This window comes from Magnolia sinica, chromosome 12 (genome assembly GCF_029962835.1).
Source record: "Magnolia sinica isolate HGM2019 chromosome 12, MsV1, whole genome shotgun sequence".
Taxonomy (NCBI): domain Eukaryota; kingdom Viridiplantae; phylum Streptophyta; class Magnoliopsida; order Magnoliales; family Magnoliaceae; genus Magnolia; species Magnolia sinica.
In genome coordinates, this window is record NC_080584.1 from 31,431,157 (window position 1) to 31,448,385 (window position 17,229).

The 17,229-nt window shown below is 39.2% G+C and overlaps 1 protein-coding gene across 1 annotated transcript in view; it reads right to left on the minus strand.

Moving 5' to 3' along the window:
- Nucleotides 1-11,982, minus strand: part of LOC131221185 (nuclear-pore anchor-like) — a 33,211-nt gene extending 21,229 nt beyond the window's left edge. The window contains exons 1-8 of the mRNA XM_058216353.1: nucleotides 11,839-11,982; nucleotides 11,351-11,419; nucleotides 10,953-11,048; nucleotides 10,716-10,820; nucleotides 9,930-10,043; nucleotides 9,698-9,776; nucleotides 9,260-9,303; nucleotides 9,087-9,163 (exon numbers count right to left, since the gene is read on the minus strand). Of these exons, the coding sequence (XP_058072336.1) occupies nucleotides 9,087-9,163; nucleotides 9,260-9,303; nucleotides 9,698-9,776; nucleotides 9,930-10,043; nucleotides 10,716-10,820; nucleotides 10,953-11,048; nucleotides 11,351-11,419; nucleotides 11,839-11,967 (713 nt within the window). The 5' untranslated portion in view covers nucleotides 11,968-11,982. The remainder of the gene's footprint in view (nucleotides 1-9,086; nucleotides 9,164-9,259; nucleotides 9,304-9,697; nucleotides 9,777-9,929; nucleotides 10,044-10,715; nucleotides 10,821-10,952; nucleotides 11,049-11,350; nucleotides 11,420-11,838) is intronic.
- Between the last annotated feature and the right edge of the window lie 5,247 nt (nucleotides 11,983-17,229).

Here is a 17,229-nt window from a genome sequence, read left to right on the forward strand (position 1 = left end):
GAGAGAGAGAGAGAGAGAGAGAGAGAGAGAGAGCGTGGTAGGAGATCTGGGCTGGACGTGAAGCACAAAACGAGGAAGAGAGAGTAGAGTTGTTTTTTTTCTTTTTCTTTTTCTTTTTTCTTTTGTTTATTTTATTTTTGTTTAAGGGATTTAGCCTAATCATGTTGCTAGACTAAACCTCTTAGCTAGGGCTAAGAGGTGAAGCTTGCAGCGTGATTGGGATGGTTGCTTGTTTTTATTCATGTCTTGTTGAACCTTATGGATTCTAATTTGATTATTAAGGTATGCTTTTAGTTTTTAATGGTTTATTGTGACTCAAATTACAGTAGATTTGCAATAGCTTTGAGTATGTTCTTTTCATTATGAGATTGTGAAATTAGGAGGCCTTGTTGTTCGCCATCATCTCATGGGCATGGTTGGGTGCTAGAACCCTTCCTAACTTTCACAATTCTCTCATGATTGGCTGTGAGATTGGTAAATTGCTGTTGTTTGCCATAGTCTCCTGGGCATGGTTAGGTGACGGAATCACTTCCAAATCTTCACCAATCTTATCTGTTGATGATTAGATTCATGAGAAGTTCAGAGATCTGACAAATCTCTTCTTACCGACTGGATAAGATAGGACTCTGATTCCAATTGTGTCCCTGAATCAGTGCAAGGTAACTTCCCAATTGCTACAACTGGATCCTTGGCACCCTAGTTTCCTACATCTGATTTCTTTAAGTTTTAAATTAATATTTCATTATTATTCCCTCAAATTCATTCGATTTAGATTTCATCTTAGTCTAGTTCTAATTCTACTTAATTTTAGACTACGTACAAGTTTCAGTCCCTTGGGATTCGACCTCGGTCTCACCGAGTTTATTACTACATCACAACCCTATACTTGGGGAGTGAACAAGTTTTTGGCGCCGTTGCCGGGGATTGACGGTTACATTTTCTTAAATTAACTAGTTTTAGGATTAGTTTAAAATTACGATCTTTCTAACTTTAGGTTTAGGTTTTTCTGATTTCTAGAAACAAACCTATTTTCCTGTTTTGTAGGATCCTGACATAAACTTCTAAATTGGTAATCCCTTTCTAATTCCTCTACTTTTTCTATTTTTAGAATTAGGGTTTGAGTTTTAGAAATTTTCTAATTCTAGGCTCTTTTTTTTTTAATTTTAGAAATTTTCTATTTTCTAATTTTAGAAAATTTTCCCTTTTTAGAAACTAACATTACTTTCTATTTTAGGATTATGTTTTTTTAGAATTTTCTAACTTTAGGTTTAGAACTTTCCTACTTATTTTTAGAAACTCTCTAATTTTAGGTTTTATTTTCTCCTTTTAGAAATTTTCTAATTCTAGTATTTTTCTATTTTTAGGAACTAGTTTATTTTTAGAAACTTTCCTCTTTTGTTTTTAAAAACTAGGTTAGTTATTTCCCTTTTTTAGAAATTCTTTCTAATTTTAGAAACTAACTCATCTTTCTTTTATTTTATTTTTAGAAACTTTCCTTTTTAAGAATTAGTTTATTTTTAGAAACTTTTTAATTTTAGGTTTAGATTTTCTATTTTAGAAACTTTCTAATTCTAGGTCTTTTTTTTAGAAACTAACTTAGCTTCTAGGTTTATGGAACTTTCCTTTTTAGAAACTAACTTTCTAATTCAATTGTAGGAACTTTCTAACTTTAGACTTTCTATTTTAGAAAATAATCTCTTTTGTTTTCTTTTGCAGGATCTTAACATAGGAACTTCTCATGTGGTACCTTCTTTCTAACTTCTCCTCCTCTTAATTTCTATATTACTGTAGGATCTTTTCTTTTGTTTTTCTTAGGATTAGATTCAGAGTTCAGGTTTCACCATGTATATGCATGAGTGGGAACGTCAGTATGCTGAGAAGAATAACATATATTGGGATGATGATTATGATAGAAAACAACCTATGTCTCAAAACTTTTCTGAAACTATCATCGAGAACCGATCGGAATATAAAGATCCACTGGTTTAGAAGTCTTTTCGTGATCATATGCAAGAGAACAATTACACCCCACGGATTAACAAAACAGTACGTGAGTGCTGGGGTTATCATAACTATGGGAGTGAGAATTTTTATTACTCATCCGATAAAAAGAAAACAATGCGTGATTATATTATGAGTGATAATATGTATTACCAACCATTAAATTCTTCCACCTATGATCCGTATGACTATAATCAGTGGAAACATCAAAATTGGGAAAATGAACCAACAACATGTTATAATGATTATTCTCTTGGATCCCCTACCGTTGAGATCCAACCAGAAACGATCCAAAAGGATTCATTTCAGCATAACATTGCATGTCTTGTGGAAATTAGAAAAGCAATGGAAGCACTCAATTCACGCCTCAATAGGATAGAAGAAACTCGCTCATCCCAACCACAACCCAATCCAGAAAATGCGAGGAAAGTGATCCTCACTCGCTTTTAAAGAAATCTAGAATTTGGAATGAGGAGTTGGATTCCAGTAATGAGCATACGGTTCAATTTCCCAATGAGTCGATCTCGATGACTGTTCAAAAGAATGGTGAAGATACATGGGTGTCTTTCAAATATAATGATGATGACACATCTCCCTCACATGACACACAGGATTTCAATGAGGAGGTAAAGGTTAATTTATTCAAACCTCAATCCAATTCAGGAATGGAATGTGAGGAAAGCTATCCCACCCCAAGTGTGCACTATTGGATAAAATTAAACAATGATGCGTATTGGGATGACTATTATGAACGTGCGGCCCAAATTCTCCTAGAATCAATCTCAAGTTTGGTCTAGGTCAATGATCAAGACGTACACGAAGTGGTCGGTCATAATGAGCCACTCCCCTCACCTGACATGTCTTATTTCAAAGTGGAGGATGAGCCCCTTACAACCGACCCTTCTAACTCTTGCGAAACATGTTTGGACCACTCCTCTGAATCGAATGATGATGTGATTCGGAAGAAGGACGAGTTGCTTGCTATGACCCTAGAATTTGAAACCACTCAGTTGAGGCCACTATCTGAGCTGTACACGTTTGACAATTCAATGCCTCGATTGAGTAGTTTCAATGAACAAAGTGATCACATCGATGCTTCCCCTATTGATTTTCAATCTGTCTATGCAGGGCAAGAGCAAGCGAGCATGTTTCCATCCACTTCAAAAGACGATGAAATCCTTGAACAAATCATTACAGACTTCAATGCAGGAGACGAGTCACTCTCAGCTGATTGTCCCAATCCTTTGACTACATGCGCGGCACACTTTGTGGATTCTGACAACCCCATGATACATGAAATAGTGGATGCCTCACAAGATAGTACCTCGGTAGTTTTTACTAACCAAGAGAACCCTTACTCTAAAGCCCCTTATCCCCAGATCCTAACTGTTTACCATTAAGAGAGGAGAAGCTGAAAATTGAACTGAAGTCTGAAACTTCGGAATGTGTCAAGACTACATCACTTTCTGAAAAGTTTTCTAAGTTTTATTTACTTGTAGTCTCTGATTCACCATGTGATACTAACATTGAAACTTTTTCTGTCACAGGTGAATCATATATACTTTGGATACCTCAGGCGAATCAACGACAAATTTTTGCTGAGGTACATAAGTTTTTCTAGACATTCATGCTCCAGGGCATCCAAGCTTATTGCAAAAAGGGCTTTTGGATGATTCTGTTGAGAAACTTATTGAGAAAATTTTCAAGATACTGGTTAGAAGAAGAACCTTGCGGCATGACTGAGTAGTTTTTCCCCTGCTTTCATAGGACTAGGTTAGTTTGCTTGATGTCGTTCTAAGTTAGTTGATTTTATGCCATTAGGTTAGTTTGCTTTCCCTTTGTTTTAAGATGGTTTGCTTTACTCTTGTGCTGACCCGCTCTCACGCTGTGATCTCTTTGGTAAAAGTTTCTCGATTCCTTCGTCCAGGTACTATCTTCCCATCACTTCTCATTTACTTTCATTGTCTCATGTGCACTGCATGCTCATATCTTTTACATTGAGGACAATGTAGATTTTTGGTTGGGGGTAGGAGATTAGGTTACCTAATCAGTGTTTGCTTGGTCTTGAGCGAAATTTGTGAAAAATTTTCAAAATTTTTTTGGACGTTCTAGTGCATTCAAAGTGATTTTGAAAGATAGTCGTGATTTGAGAAGTATAAGATACGTAATGTTGGATTTATGACTCTTGGATTCAGTTATCTATTAGATTTCACAGTTCAGTTTAAATTGTTAATCAAGGATTAGAAGTTGTAAACATTGATTGAGTCATGATTTCACATGTCACATCCAGCTTACACATTAAGGTTTTAGTCGATATTGAATAGTTAACTTGGTAATCACTAAGTATGAAAGGAACCAGCCCGCCTTTAAAAAAAGTTGGGCGAATGGACTTCACTATAGGTTTGCTCCCTATAGGTGAAGGTTCGATTACTCATGATTGACATTCGGAAAGGGTTGGATAACTGGTCTTCACCATAGGTTTGCTCCCTAAAGGTGAAGATTTGATTCCCCTCGGCGTTATTTTTAATGGAAAAAAAAAATAAAAAATCAAAAGTTGGTAGAACGAAGAAAGGATGATCTATGAGGCAAGTTTTGGTTGTCCTGAATACCCGTTTTGATTATCAATGTTATCATGAAATTGACGATTGGATCTCTTAATGATGATAAGCCAAGATTACACCGTACACACATGGAACTCGATGTTTAGAATTGTTCTAATTAAGGGATTAATATTTTGAACTTGATTATGAAGTTTACTGCACGCTGGAGTCCAAGAGAAAGGAATGCCCAACATTCATGAATCTTCGCATTTTCGCATCTCGATTATTCTTCACTAATCACTGGTGTTCACAGGAATTGTCTTGTAGTTCTCAACTTATTTTTCGCATACTTTGCTCGGGACTAGCAAAATGTTGGTTGGAGGTTGTGTTGAGGGTCAAATATTGTATATCAGACCCCAGTTATTACCTACTTTTACGAACATGATATTGTTTAACGCCCTGCTTTAATCGTGTTTTTGATGCAAGGTGTATTTAGGAGTTTGGACTGGAAAAGGGTACTAAAAGCAAAGATTTAGCGCTCCGGAATCACCAAGGCAAGGGACGGACCCCAGGGGATTGAGATCGACGGATTTACATGCCAGAAATCCAAGAAAATCGAGAAACTGAAGCTCAAGCGGCCCGAAATTGGTCCAGAATGCAAGACCACAGGGTTCCCACCATCTGCTCGGCTCAAAACTTCATACATGGCCTGAGGACCATGAATTAACCGTACACGTCGAATTTCAGCCGTTCGATCCCGGTGGAAGTGACCCAATGGACAGATCAGCCCACAAAACAACGATTTGGGGCCCACCTGATATCTGGATGTGCTTCAATTTTGGTCTCAATGGCTTACTTGAGGTGAAAAAACAGATAGACGGAGAAGATTTCTCACACGCATCAAGGTGGGACCCACTTTGGGTGAGTGGGAGTGCACACCGGCTGTGCACTCACATTGCATCGAGCCAACAACAGACGGTCAAACCGCCTTTGACCAACGAAAACAGAAAGCTCTGTTTCTGTTTTCGTTTCTCCAGTGTTCGCACAGGGACTTGCGGTTGGGGCTCTCTGGGCCACCATCATGGCCCAGATGATGAATCTGTACCGTTCATTATAACCCCAAGGTTCGTCTTACCGAGGCCTAGGTGACGAAATTCCAAGAAACAACGAGGATGGGTTCCCAGCCGTTCAAACACAGGATGGACGGCAGAAAGAAAAATCCTATGGACCACACCGAATCTAAGCCGAAACCATCCATTTCCAATTGTTTTTTCGACATGCATTCAATGGACGGACTGGATTTACAAGTCAGCATCAATCAGGGGCCCCACAGCTCATGCAAATCGGATTTTTTGCATGTAATACGCAGCAGGACGTGCGTCCGAGACCCGACCGATCCGGGCCGTTTTGCAATCGTAGCAAAGATTGGTCTGTCCATCTGGACCGTTCAAAACCTTTCCAAGGAAGGGCCAACTAGGGCTAAGAAGACTGAACGTCTTAGATCTTGAATGTGACACTGCGAACTTGATTCCAAATCGCAAGACAGTCGTTGCGCAAGGCATTTCCAAAAGTTGTTGTTGATGTACGCTATAATGCTCTCTTTCGACCTCTCCGACCGACCCTGACAGCTATAAAACAAAGAGAGAGAGAGAGAGAGAGAGAGAGAGAGAGAGAGAGAGAGAGAGAGAGAGAGAGAGCGTGGTAGGAGATCTGGGCTGGATGTGAAGCACAAAACGAGGAAGAGAGAGTAGAGTTGTTTTTTTTCTTTTTATTTTTATTTTTTCTTTTGTTTATTTTATTTTTGTTTAAGAGATTTAGCCTAATCATGTTGCTAGGCTAAACCTCTTAGCTAGGGCTAAGAGGTAAAGCTTGTAGCGTGATTGGGATGGTTGCTTGTTTTGATTCATGTCTTGTTGAACCTTATGGATTCTAATTTGATTATTAAGGTATGTTTTTAGTTTTTAATGGTTTATTGTGACTCAAATTACAGTAGATCTGCAATAGCTTTGAGTATGTTCTTTTCATTATGAGATTGTGAAATTAGGAGGCCCTGTTGTTCGCCATCGTCTCATGAGCATGGTTGGGTGATGGAACCCTTCCTAACTTTCACAATTCTCTCATGATTGGCTGTGAGATTGGTAAATTGCTGTTGTTTGTCAGTCTCCTGGGCATGGTTAGGTGACGGAATCACTTCCAAATCTTCACCAATCTTATCTGTTGATGATTAGATTCATGAGAAGTTCAGAGATCTGACAAATCTCTTCTTACCAATCGGATAAGATAGGACTCTGATTCCAGTTGTGTCCCTGAATCAGTGCAAGGTAACTTCCCAATTGCTACAACTGGATCCTTGGCACCCTAGTTTCCTACCTCTGATTTCTTTAAATTTTAAATTAATATTTCATTATTATTCCCTCAAATTCATTCGATTTAGATTTCATCTTAGTCTAGTTTTAGTTCCACTTAATTTCAAACTACGTACAAGTTTCAATCCCTTGGGATTCGACCTCGGTCTCACTGAGTTTATTACTACATCACAACCCTATACTTGGGGAGTGAACACCATCCAAACATCCATCGATATTTTCATAATAGAAACAACACAATATTTCGCCAAGAAATCATTGACAACTAGAAACGAAACGAAACGAAACAAAACGAAAGATTGCGGTCTCAATATCGCCTATGTTGCGATAACAATAATATCATGATAATATCGATGTTATTGTCAACAAATTGAACACTGCATACAACCACATTCACTAAAAAAAATAAAAATTTGAAATGGAAATTTTTTTTAATAGACAAATTTTTGGCAATATCGATACATCGATGATAGAATCAAAATATGGTAAATACACTGGCAATACAAGCGACACCTAGAATTTACATAGTCGAACATATTGCCAATAAATTGGCGATATCGATGCATTGACAATCAGTGATTTAAATAGCTATGCTATGTAGCGTGTAGCTTACACTACGTAGCATAGTTTAGCCTTAATGCTACGTAGCTCATGAAAATAGCTCAAGTCATGTGTAGCCTATGCTACATGATAATTTATGTACGGCGCACGTTACATAAACTACACGACACACTATGTAGCTCACATTACGAGTTATTTTTCACTACAACAATAAATCAATTAATGCTTTTAATGATTTTTTACATTTTTTCCTATTTTCAATCAAAATTAACTATTCATTTCAGTGCTTGAGGTAAATCAGTTTCGTTGCTCTTTCTTTACCTCTATACATGATCATTGCCATTTCCTATTACTTTAGGTTGCATTTGGTTGCACCAAATATCAATATCATGAAATTTTGTTAAATTTCATTATTAATCAATTTAACTTGGGGTAGAATATCACGAATTGGTGCAACCAAAAGTAACCTTGATTAAAAACCTAGAAGTAGTGTGTTGCTTACGCTACACGCTATGTAGCTTACGCCTCACTCTTCAAAGGGGTGAGTGCTACGCTACATGCTATTTGCTACTTAAAACGCTGTTGACAATACACATGACACCTGGAATTTACACGGTCAAAAATACTGGCGATATCGATACATTGGCGATACATCACCGATACCTGGAATTTCTAATATCACCAGTGTTATCAATATTGCTACCAGTTTTATCGGTATTGCCAAGCTGGAGATACGTATAATATCAGGGATATTTTGATAATATCGGGGATACTTTGAACAATGCATTCAGCATGCAATACACTAATTTAGAACACCTTATGAAGAGATTCCTACTCATGGCTCAGTGGTAGACACTCTGCGTTTTTCCTCTGAGGTCATGGGTTCAAGAACTCATGTGGTGTGTAAGAGTGTTTGTGTATTGACCTTTCGGAAAAAAAAAAAAAAAAAAAGGATCCCCACAAAGAACTTCAAAAACTGGGATTTTCATATTTTTATTTTTTATTTTCTGGAATTTCAAACATGCAACCACAAGAAAATTTTCAAAAAATGCTTATTTTTCGTTTTTATTTTATTTTTTTAATTTTCAGAAAGTATTAACATTAGTATCGTCAATATGATCGATAATATTGGCGATATTATTGAATTATCAACAAATACACTATTTATTTCAAAGAGCTATTGCTGATATCACGCAATATCTAAAACATTGTGAAATATTGGCGATATTAGGAATAGTATTGACAATAACTCGCAAGTTTTATTTTCTCCAAGGTTTCCGTATGCCTAAGTGTTATACAGATTTCATCAGCCAATATCATTGATGATAAGCAATATTTTGAACAATGCATGCAGGAAGATTAGGCTTGCAGCAAGAGATATTGATGCAAATCCAACTGTCTCTCTAACCAAGAGATATTGCTGCAAATCCAATAGCTAACACTATGCTAGACCGAAAGGCTTCATAATTGCCTAATAAACCAAAAGTATGAGAAACATGCAGTGCTACCAAAGAATAAGCTGAACACTGGAAAAAATGCAAATCCACAATTCAGCAAAACTTTAAACAGACACTCCATCCTATCATCATGGTTAATACCAAGAGGTAGCATCCTCTACCTGGATTTAGCCAAATCATCTTCCAGATTTCTGACCTGTTCAGAAGCCTGCTCAAGGGCCGTTTTGGTAGTTTCCTGCTAATAAATAGTTTGCAGGGGGGGGGGGGGAGTATAAAACACGTGAAATATACATGTCCATATCCAATGTTCAATGAATATAGCTTTGCAAGTCACCTGTGAACTTTCAGATAGAAGGATAAGGTCTTTCCTGCCATCTTCTGCAAATATCACAACATAAATTAGATGGGCTGAATGACACACACAAACACCCGCACACGCATGCGCACGCGCACGCACACACACACAAGGAGAGAGAACTCGAGAGTATGCACAATTAAGAGCATGGTTTGAAATTATCTGCACAGATTCAGCTATTCACACCCTCGAGCACATTAAAATTATGCCCAGCTGCCTTTATTTTTTGTTTTGTTTTTCTTGATGGGTAAGCTGGGCTCGCACCCAAACCTCAACGTTAAAATGCACCCTGTCTGGTATCAAGTTACAGGCATGAATCATGCCCAAATGCCCTTAGTGATGGCACATTTTAGAACAAAAATAACCCAAAATAGTGAAAGACTCAATCAGCCTGCAAGCCAAATTTTGCAATAGAACCTGGAAAAGTTTCTGGAAGATGAGAATAAGAAGCACGAGATTTAAGCTCTTCTTCATATAATCTCTTATACATTGCGACCTATGCCAAAAAAATAAGAAAAAGAATTAGGCATTATTGCTCCACAACAAGCATCACATCCAGCTGCTCTTGATGCACAAGCAAAAATTCCAAAGCTAACATTTCTAGGCGATGCAAAACTTAAAAAAAAAAGATTGTAGAATTAATACTTACAGAGTCGTGAAGTGATTCTATCATTCGTCCTTGCTCTTCAGACCTTTCCAATACAAATGCAACTTTGGATGATGCCTCATCAATATGCTTCTGTAGTTCCATTTCAAACTTCTCCTGGTAACCCACAGGATTGGTCCCAAATTGAAAAGATAAACAAAAACAAAAACCAGGGTCAGTTTATATAAAGCAACCATGGTCTCACTTTACAAATTGTGGGTGTATGTGCATGAGGTCCTATGATTGGCCCATAGGTACATACACATGGGTTGTTTTGGACATTTGTAATTAATTTTTCAGCCTTCTATCTCTTTTTGATACTTTCTTTATTGCTCCTTAGCCTTCCTTTAGTTTTTTCTTCATTTAAGGGCGTAAATGTAATTTTATCTTTTCTTTTACTATTACAAATGAGAGAGGGCTAGAAATCCCAGCCCCATATGCTCTCTTTCTCTCCAATTCTCTCCTTCTTCTTAACACAAATCAAATACTATTAAAAGCGGAGAAAATTTTGACTAGATCATAAAACGTACGAACTTCAAATATTGGGCAAGTGTTTGCCATTTTATGGCCTTTAATGGGTAAAAAGAAGAAACCTTCATGGGAATTTTTCCCATAAAATAAAATACTCCACATTCTTCTAATTATGGAAATCATAAGTTCAAATAGAAATGGGACCTCCCAATAATTTTAACTAAAAAGTGCAATACAACATAATTAAACTAGAGTAGTGCAGGCCCTCAAAGCCAATAAAAAATACAAGAGATTTACAGCAAGAAATAATGAAGTTACCTTTAACTCAGCATCTATTTGATCATGCTTTATAGAAAGACTATGCACGAGTCTACGTAGCTGGACATTTTGCCCAACTAATCCATTGACATCCTTAAAAGTCAACTGCTTAAGACAAAAGGCCAAGGATTGATTATTCCATCATGCAGGTAAAAGGAGTTAAAACTTGAAATTTATGTATTTAAAAAAAAACAAAAAACAAAAAACAAAAAAGCTCAAGAGATGTTCTAAGATGACCTTTTCAACTTCAGTCCCATCTTCCATATAAACCACACTGGAAGTAGGAGAATCAGTAGGATCCTGACTGGCTACCCCACAACGAAGTTGAATATCCTGGCATTCCTTAAGAAGAACTGTCACCTGAAATATCAGCTCCAAAACAATCAACAAAATACATCATCAAAAGTGGTATTCATATTGAAAGCACTACATTCGAAGTTTCTTAATACAATATCAGCTCAAAGATTGAATGATACTGTATCAGCTTGTGTATTTTGTGGTTTCGAGCACAGCCAATTAATTAAGTCTTAATGCAATTTCATGTTATTACAGAAAAAGTCACTTCAATACATTCAGTTAGGAAGAAACTCCCATCAATAATAGACAAGTACACACGGAGATGGAACATGTTTTACCTGCTTTTGGAGGTTGATTATCTCTATCTGTGCAATATTGTGGTCTTGTTCATGCCTCCTCAAGTCGACCTGAAAAAGGACCAAGTTAAATGGGTGGAAAAAAAAAGTTTTCCTAGACATTTGGGAGAGCGTTTGGTTGCTGGTTTTTTAATTTCTCGGCCTAGCAATTCCATGGTTTTCATGAAAAACCAGTTTGGTTTGTACTTCCTTGTTGGTTTTATATTTCCCGGGAATTCTATTGCCCAACTTTTGTTCAAAAAACTTGCCCCAGCTTCTAGCTGGGAAATGGAAAACCAAGGAAATTAAAACGGAATTTCGGACTTTTTCCATGTTTCCCAAAAGACAGTGTGGATCAACCAAACAAAATTTAATTTTCCCAAAGAAATATTAAGCCATTTCTAATATTCCCCAGAAAACATAAAAACCAGGGAATGAATTCCCCAGCTACCATACACGCCCTCAAACTGAGGAATCGGCCATTCATATACCTTCAATTCCCGGATGATATTCTCTAAGTAAGCATTCTCTGAAAGTGTCTGCTGCAATTTTTGATTCGTCAAATTGTATGCTTCCGCCATTCTCTCATCTTCCGCTGAGATAAGTGAAATCCTGCTCATTAGTACTTTGAAATAAAATCAATGACAAGAAAATATATCACATTGAGAAGGAACTCCTTCGGAAGATCATCCCAATTATAGCTATTGCAAAATGACATGGTAACTCAAGTCCATTGAAAGAAAATGACCATAATAAATCTGGATCATAATCAACATGGCCCACTCCCAGCTATATGGGTCAGTGTCACATAAGCCTATTTCGCAAAATCTCAAGATTTGAAATAGGCTACCTAATTATTATGCTTGGACAAATACATTAACTGGGCTTGGGACCAACTGATATGATGTTACCAGGTGGAGGTTTCACAATTGAACTCATAAGTTCAAAAAGAAGAAAAAGAACAACTCAAGTCCACCTAACCAATTTGACTCAATCAGACTAGCATCCCAAGCCGTACGAGATTGCTTGGGTGAATGGCAGGTTATCCACGTGACCAAGCGGTGATTAGTAAGCTTCTCCTTGAGTCCTTACAAAATATCGCTTTGGTGTGACATCATTCCAATGAAAGAAACACATATATATTACTGAGGCTCCCATGGATATATGACAAGGATGTGACACACAAGGGTCAAAAGAACACGTATAGGTGGAAGTTTCACAATTGAACTCTTTATCATAGGTAGACTATTTTTGTTTCGCCTCATTCAGTTTCTCACTAAAAAAGGCGACAGGGTGCCCTTCCTGACTAAGTACTCCTATACCAACTCCTGACACATCACATACGACTTCAAAAACTTTCGAAAAATCTGGAAGTTGCGTGACTGGAGCTTCGGTTATCCTGACCTTTATCTCCTTAAAGGCTTTCGAGGTTGCCTTCGTCCATTGACACTCTCCCTCTTTAATGCAATCCGTGATGGGAGCCATAATAGAACTGAAGTCTCGAATGAACCGCCTATAGAAGGTGGCCAGGCTGTGAAAGCTGCGCACTTTATGAATATTGCGGGGTTCAGGCCAATTGACAATGGCTTTGACCTTCTCAGGATCCGCCGATACACCTTTAGCTGACACAACAAAACCTAAGAAGATAACACTATTAGACATAAACGCACACTTCTTTACGTTGGCGTACAATTTCTAGGCGCTAAGGATCCCACAAACTTGCCTCAAATGGTTGAGGGGTGTTGTTGCTTGGTCATGCTATAAATCAGGATATCATCAAAGTAAACGACTAGAAACTTCCCTATGAAGGGCCTCAACACTTGAGTCATCACACGCATAAAAGTATTTGGGGTATTAGTCAGCCCAAAAGGCATGACTAGCCACTCGTATAGCCCATCCTTCGTATTGAAGGTCGTCTTCCACTCATCACCAAGGCGTATACGGATTTGGTGATAACCACTTAAGGTCAATTTTGGATAAGATAGTAACATTGGCCATCATATCCAACATGTCATCAAGACGGGGTATGAGAAACCGATACTTGACTGTGATTCTATTGATGGCCCTACTATCAACACACATCCTCCATGTGTCATCCTTCTTAGGTGTAAGAAGGGCGGGCACGACACACGGGCTCATGCTCTCTCGAATGAAACCCTTTTCTAGAAGCTCATAAATATGTCTTTTCAACTTTGCATGCTCTTTTGGGTTCATTCTGTAATGAGGGAGGTTTGGTAGAGTCGCCCCAGGGACTAAATCAATTGCATGTTGTATTTCCCTTATAGGGGGAAGCTCATCCGGTGGATCCTTAGGAAAAAAACATCACAGGACTCGTCCACTACCGAAATGGCCTCAGTGGGTAACTCTACGCTAGCCTCTGGTGCACTCTCCCTAGCCCCAAGGGCATACACTACCGAGTCTGACTCGGTCTCTCGCTCAAAGTCCTTGGCATTTAGAATATGGAGAGGCTTAGATTTGGACTTCGATTCCTTCAATTCTTTTGAGCCGCTCACACCACTCTGTGTGGTGGACTCCTTTCTAGTCGTGTTCTCGGGTGGAGGTGGATTTAGCTTGACTTTCGTGCCCTCAAACCAGAATGAACATACATTTGAACGACCAAATATGGTGACGTCTCTGTCATAGAACCAAGGCCTACCCAAAATAATATGGCCAACATCCATGGGAACAACATCACACCAAAGTGTCATTATGTGATCCAAACTGAATAAGAATAAGACAACGGTGCGAGACTGGAATGGAAGTGTCATCAACCCAAGACACTCTATAAGGTTGAGGATGGGCTTCGAGCTTCAAGCCCAAACAGCTCATAGTGTCAGTTAATGCCACATTGGCACAACTACAACTATCCACGATCATCATGCAACTCTTATCACCACACTTTGCATAGGTATAGAAGATCTGTTGCGGCGCCAATCGTTGATATTCTTTACTTGGGCAAAGGCGCAGCGCACAACTGTCAGGGTCGCAAACTCTTGCGATCCCTCTTCCTAGGGCCACTACTTCTACTTGCCCATCAATAAGGAGCACCTTGGTGCCTCTTTCGTGCCGCACTGGTGGGCAAAGTGACCAAACCCCTGACATCTAAAGCACCTAGTCGCCTCACTTTTGTGCGAGCTAGACCCGACAATTCCTTTACCCTTATCATCCTTGGGCCTAGACTGATAACTACTGGAAGATTTGTTTTGGTATCCAGTGTTAGACTTAGCTCCAGAAGGATTGGCTTTAGCGCTAGAATCACAAACCGCCTTCCCACAGATGCTTTGAGGTATTGCTCAACCTCCAACATTACTTGGTACAACTATTCAAGAGTGTTTATGTCCTTGGCGAGCAACTCTCCTAATGTCAAAATGGAGGCCCGTCTTAAACCGAGCAAGAGCGAGTACGGGATCCTCATCAACTTCACACTGGGTCAAGTACTCTTCGAACTTTTCAATGTATTCCGCCACACTCATGGAACCTTGTCGAAGAGACTGCCATTCCTCAACCAACCTCAAGTAATAAGAGAAAGGGAGGTACTTTTCCTTAAGAGTTTCTTTCATTTCTTCCCAATGGACTATTGGGAGCTCCCTCGACCTTTCTTTCTTTCGCTCAATAGTAGCCCAAAACCTCTTTGCTTGGCCCACAAGCTTCATCTTGGCGAATCGGACTCGACGAGCATCTGACAGGTCATACTACTCAAAATAGTGATTCATATCCGCCAACCAATCTAAAAAAGCTTTAGGGTCCAAGTGGCCATCAAACGTAAGGACATCTACTCTGACTCCCTTGAGGGGTTGCGCATATGGGTCATAATGATCCTAATGTCCCTTGTGGGGTGGGTGCATGGGTGTGCGCCCATGACCGTTTCTTTGGCCACCTCCATTCCTTAGTCTATCCTCTTGACCACCTGCTTGTGATTGGGCATCTTCCTCAATGGTGGTCTCTAGTTGGGTAACACGCACATTAAGTTGATTCAAGCATTGGTCAATACGTTGTTCCAAGTGCCTACCCAAAGACTCAAACTATCGGATTAGGTCGTTCACGGACTCTTACAATTTCTCCATATTTAGTGTAAGGTGCAACCCAAAACCACGACCAGTACGTGTGGGCATACAACCACTCACTCAAAGATCCTCTAATGCAACTATACGCATCTAAATGAGACTAAATGATCTTATATAACTCTATATGAGGGAAACTACAGAACACTCCTAAAATTCCAACAACATAACCGCCTAAATAGTCTTAACAGAAAATTCAGCCAAGAAATTTGGGGATTTTCTGACAACAGAAAATTCAGCAGCCCATACTGTGAATTATGAGTCTTAAACAGCCCTATATGATGAGACTTGCTACAAAATAGACACAAGCAAACTAAACCCTAAACATACAATGCATTCCCCCTATGAAAAACCTAAGCTCTGATACCAAATTTGATGCAGGATATGAAAATTAAATATGATATGCAAGATTTCAGACTTTAGATCATACTAATTTAGAAACAATCACAAAAATTCCATATCCCACATAAAGTCAAGCACTCAACAAGGGGAATCTACGAGGGTCCAAGCCTACACATGTTAGGGTTGGATCAATTAAAAATTACAGACCAAACAATGCTCAAAGGAGAGTAGATTCATCCACACATGCAAAGGATTATTCCCCAATCCATGGGATTCACATGTTTCAATTCAGGAAAACCTAGGGTTGCAAAAGTGGAATAGAACTTGGGATTTAGGATTATCTAGGGTTAGAGTTAGGGAAATAAGACGAGAGAGGAGTGAAATAGATGAGAGAGATAAACCCAAGATGATCCACACGTGTGGACAGTGGACAGGTCCAGATGCACGTGTGTGGGATCCTGCCCGCACGTGTGTAGGGCCCACGAATCCAAAAAGGGTAAGCTTGAGTCTAGTCGGCCAGGGATGGGCCACCCACACACCAAATCTCAGGCTGATTGGACGTCTTGTCTGTACACGGTGATCCGCCGAAGTTTCAACCCCCTTACAGGTAGGGATGTACATCGAGTCAAACCAAGTCGAGCTGGCTTCAGCTCGACTCGGCTCGACCACTAGCTGACCTTAGCTTGAACTCGGCTCGACTCGGTCCTCGAGCCTGACTAGCCAGCTCGGCTCGGTTTGGTTAGCAGATCGGGCCGAGATCGAGCCGAGTTCGCCATTGAGGCATTTTCACAAACACCTAGAGTGCACCTTCAAAATCTCACTGTATTTGAGATAGAGGTATTTTATCAAACACCATCTAAGCAACATAAAAAATTAAGGGAAAAAAAAAAAAGGTGTTTGTTTCATATACATACCTTCCTTGCCACCAACAACACTTCTTTGAGTCATTTCATCAAACACTTGATGAACAACCTCAATATCAAAGTAACCGAGTCACTAAACTGGTTTGATCCAAGTTCGATTCGCTCTAGGTTCGATTCGAGTTGAGTCGAGCTGGGGCCAGCTCGAACTCAGCTTCGAACCGAGTTGAATCGAACTTTTTCAAGTCAAGTCAAGCGAGCTAACCGAGTGTACACCCCTACCTGCAGGGCCTGATTCTACAAATCTGTTGTAGAGGAAGGATTGGCTGCAAAAGGGGGTGGATTTGGAGAGTGGATGGTTGTGGGAGATGATGAATATAGAGGATAGGAGGTGAGGGCGATTTGGGATGGGTGTGGCTTCGCACCATGGTAGTTAGCCCTTAGAAGAAGAGAGGGTTTCGCACCCAATTAGATTTCCATAACTTAGAGAATTAGAGAAGCAGGAAAACGCGGAATTTTATTCATAATCTTCAATCCCCAAAAAAAAACCTACAAGAGGTTGCTTATTTATAAGAAAATCCTATACCTCAAAACACGCGCCATGTGCGCACACTATTAC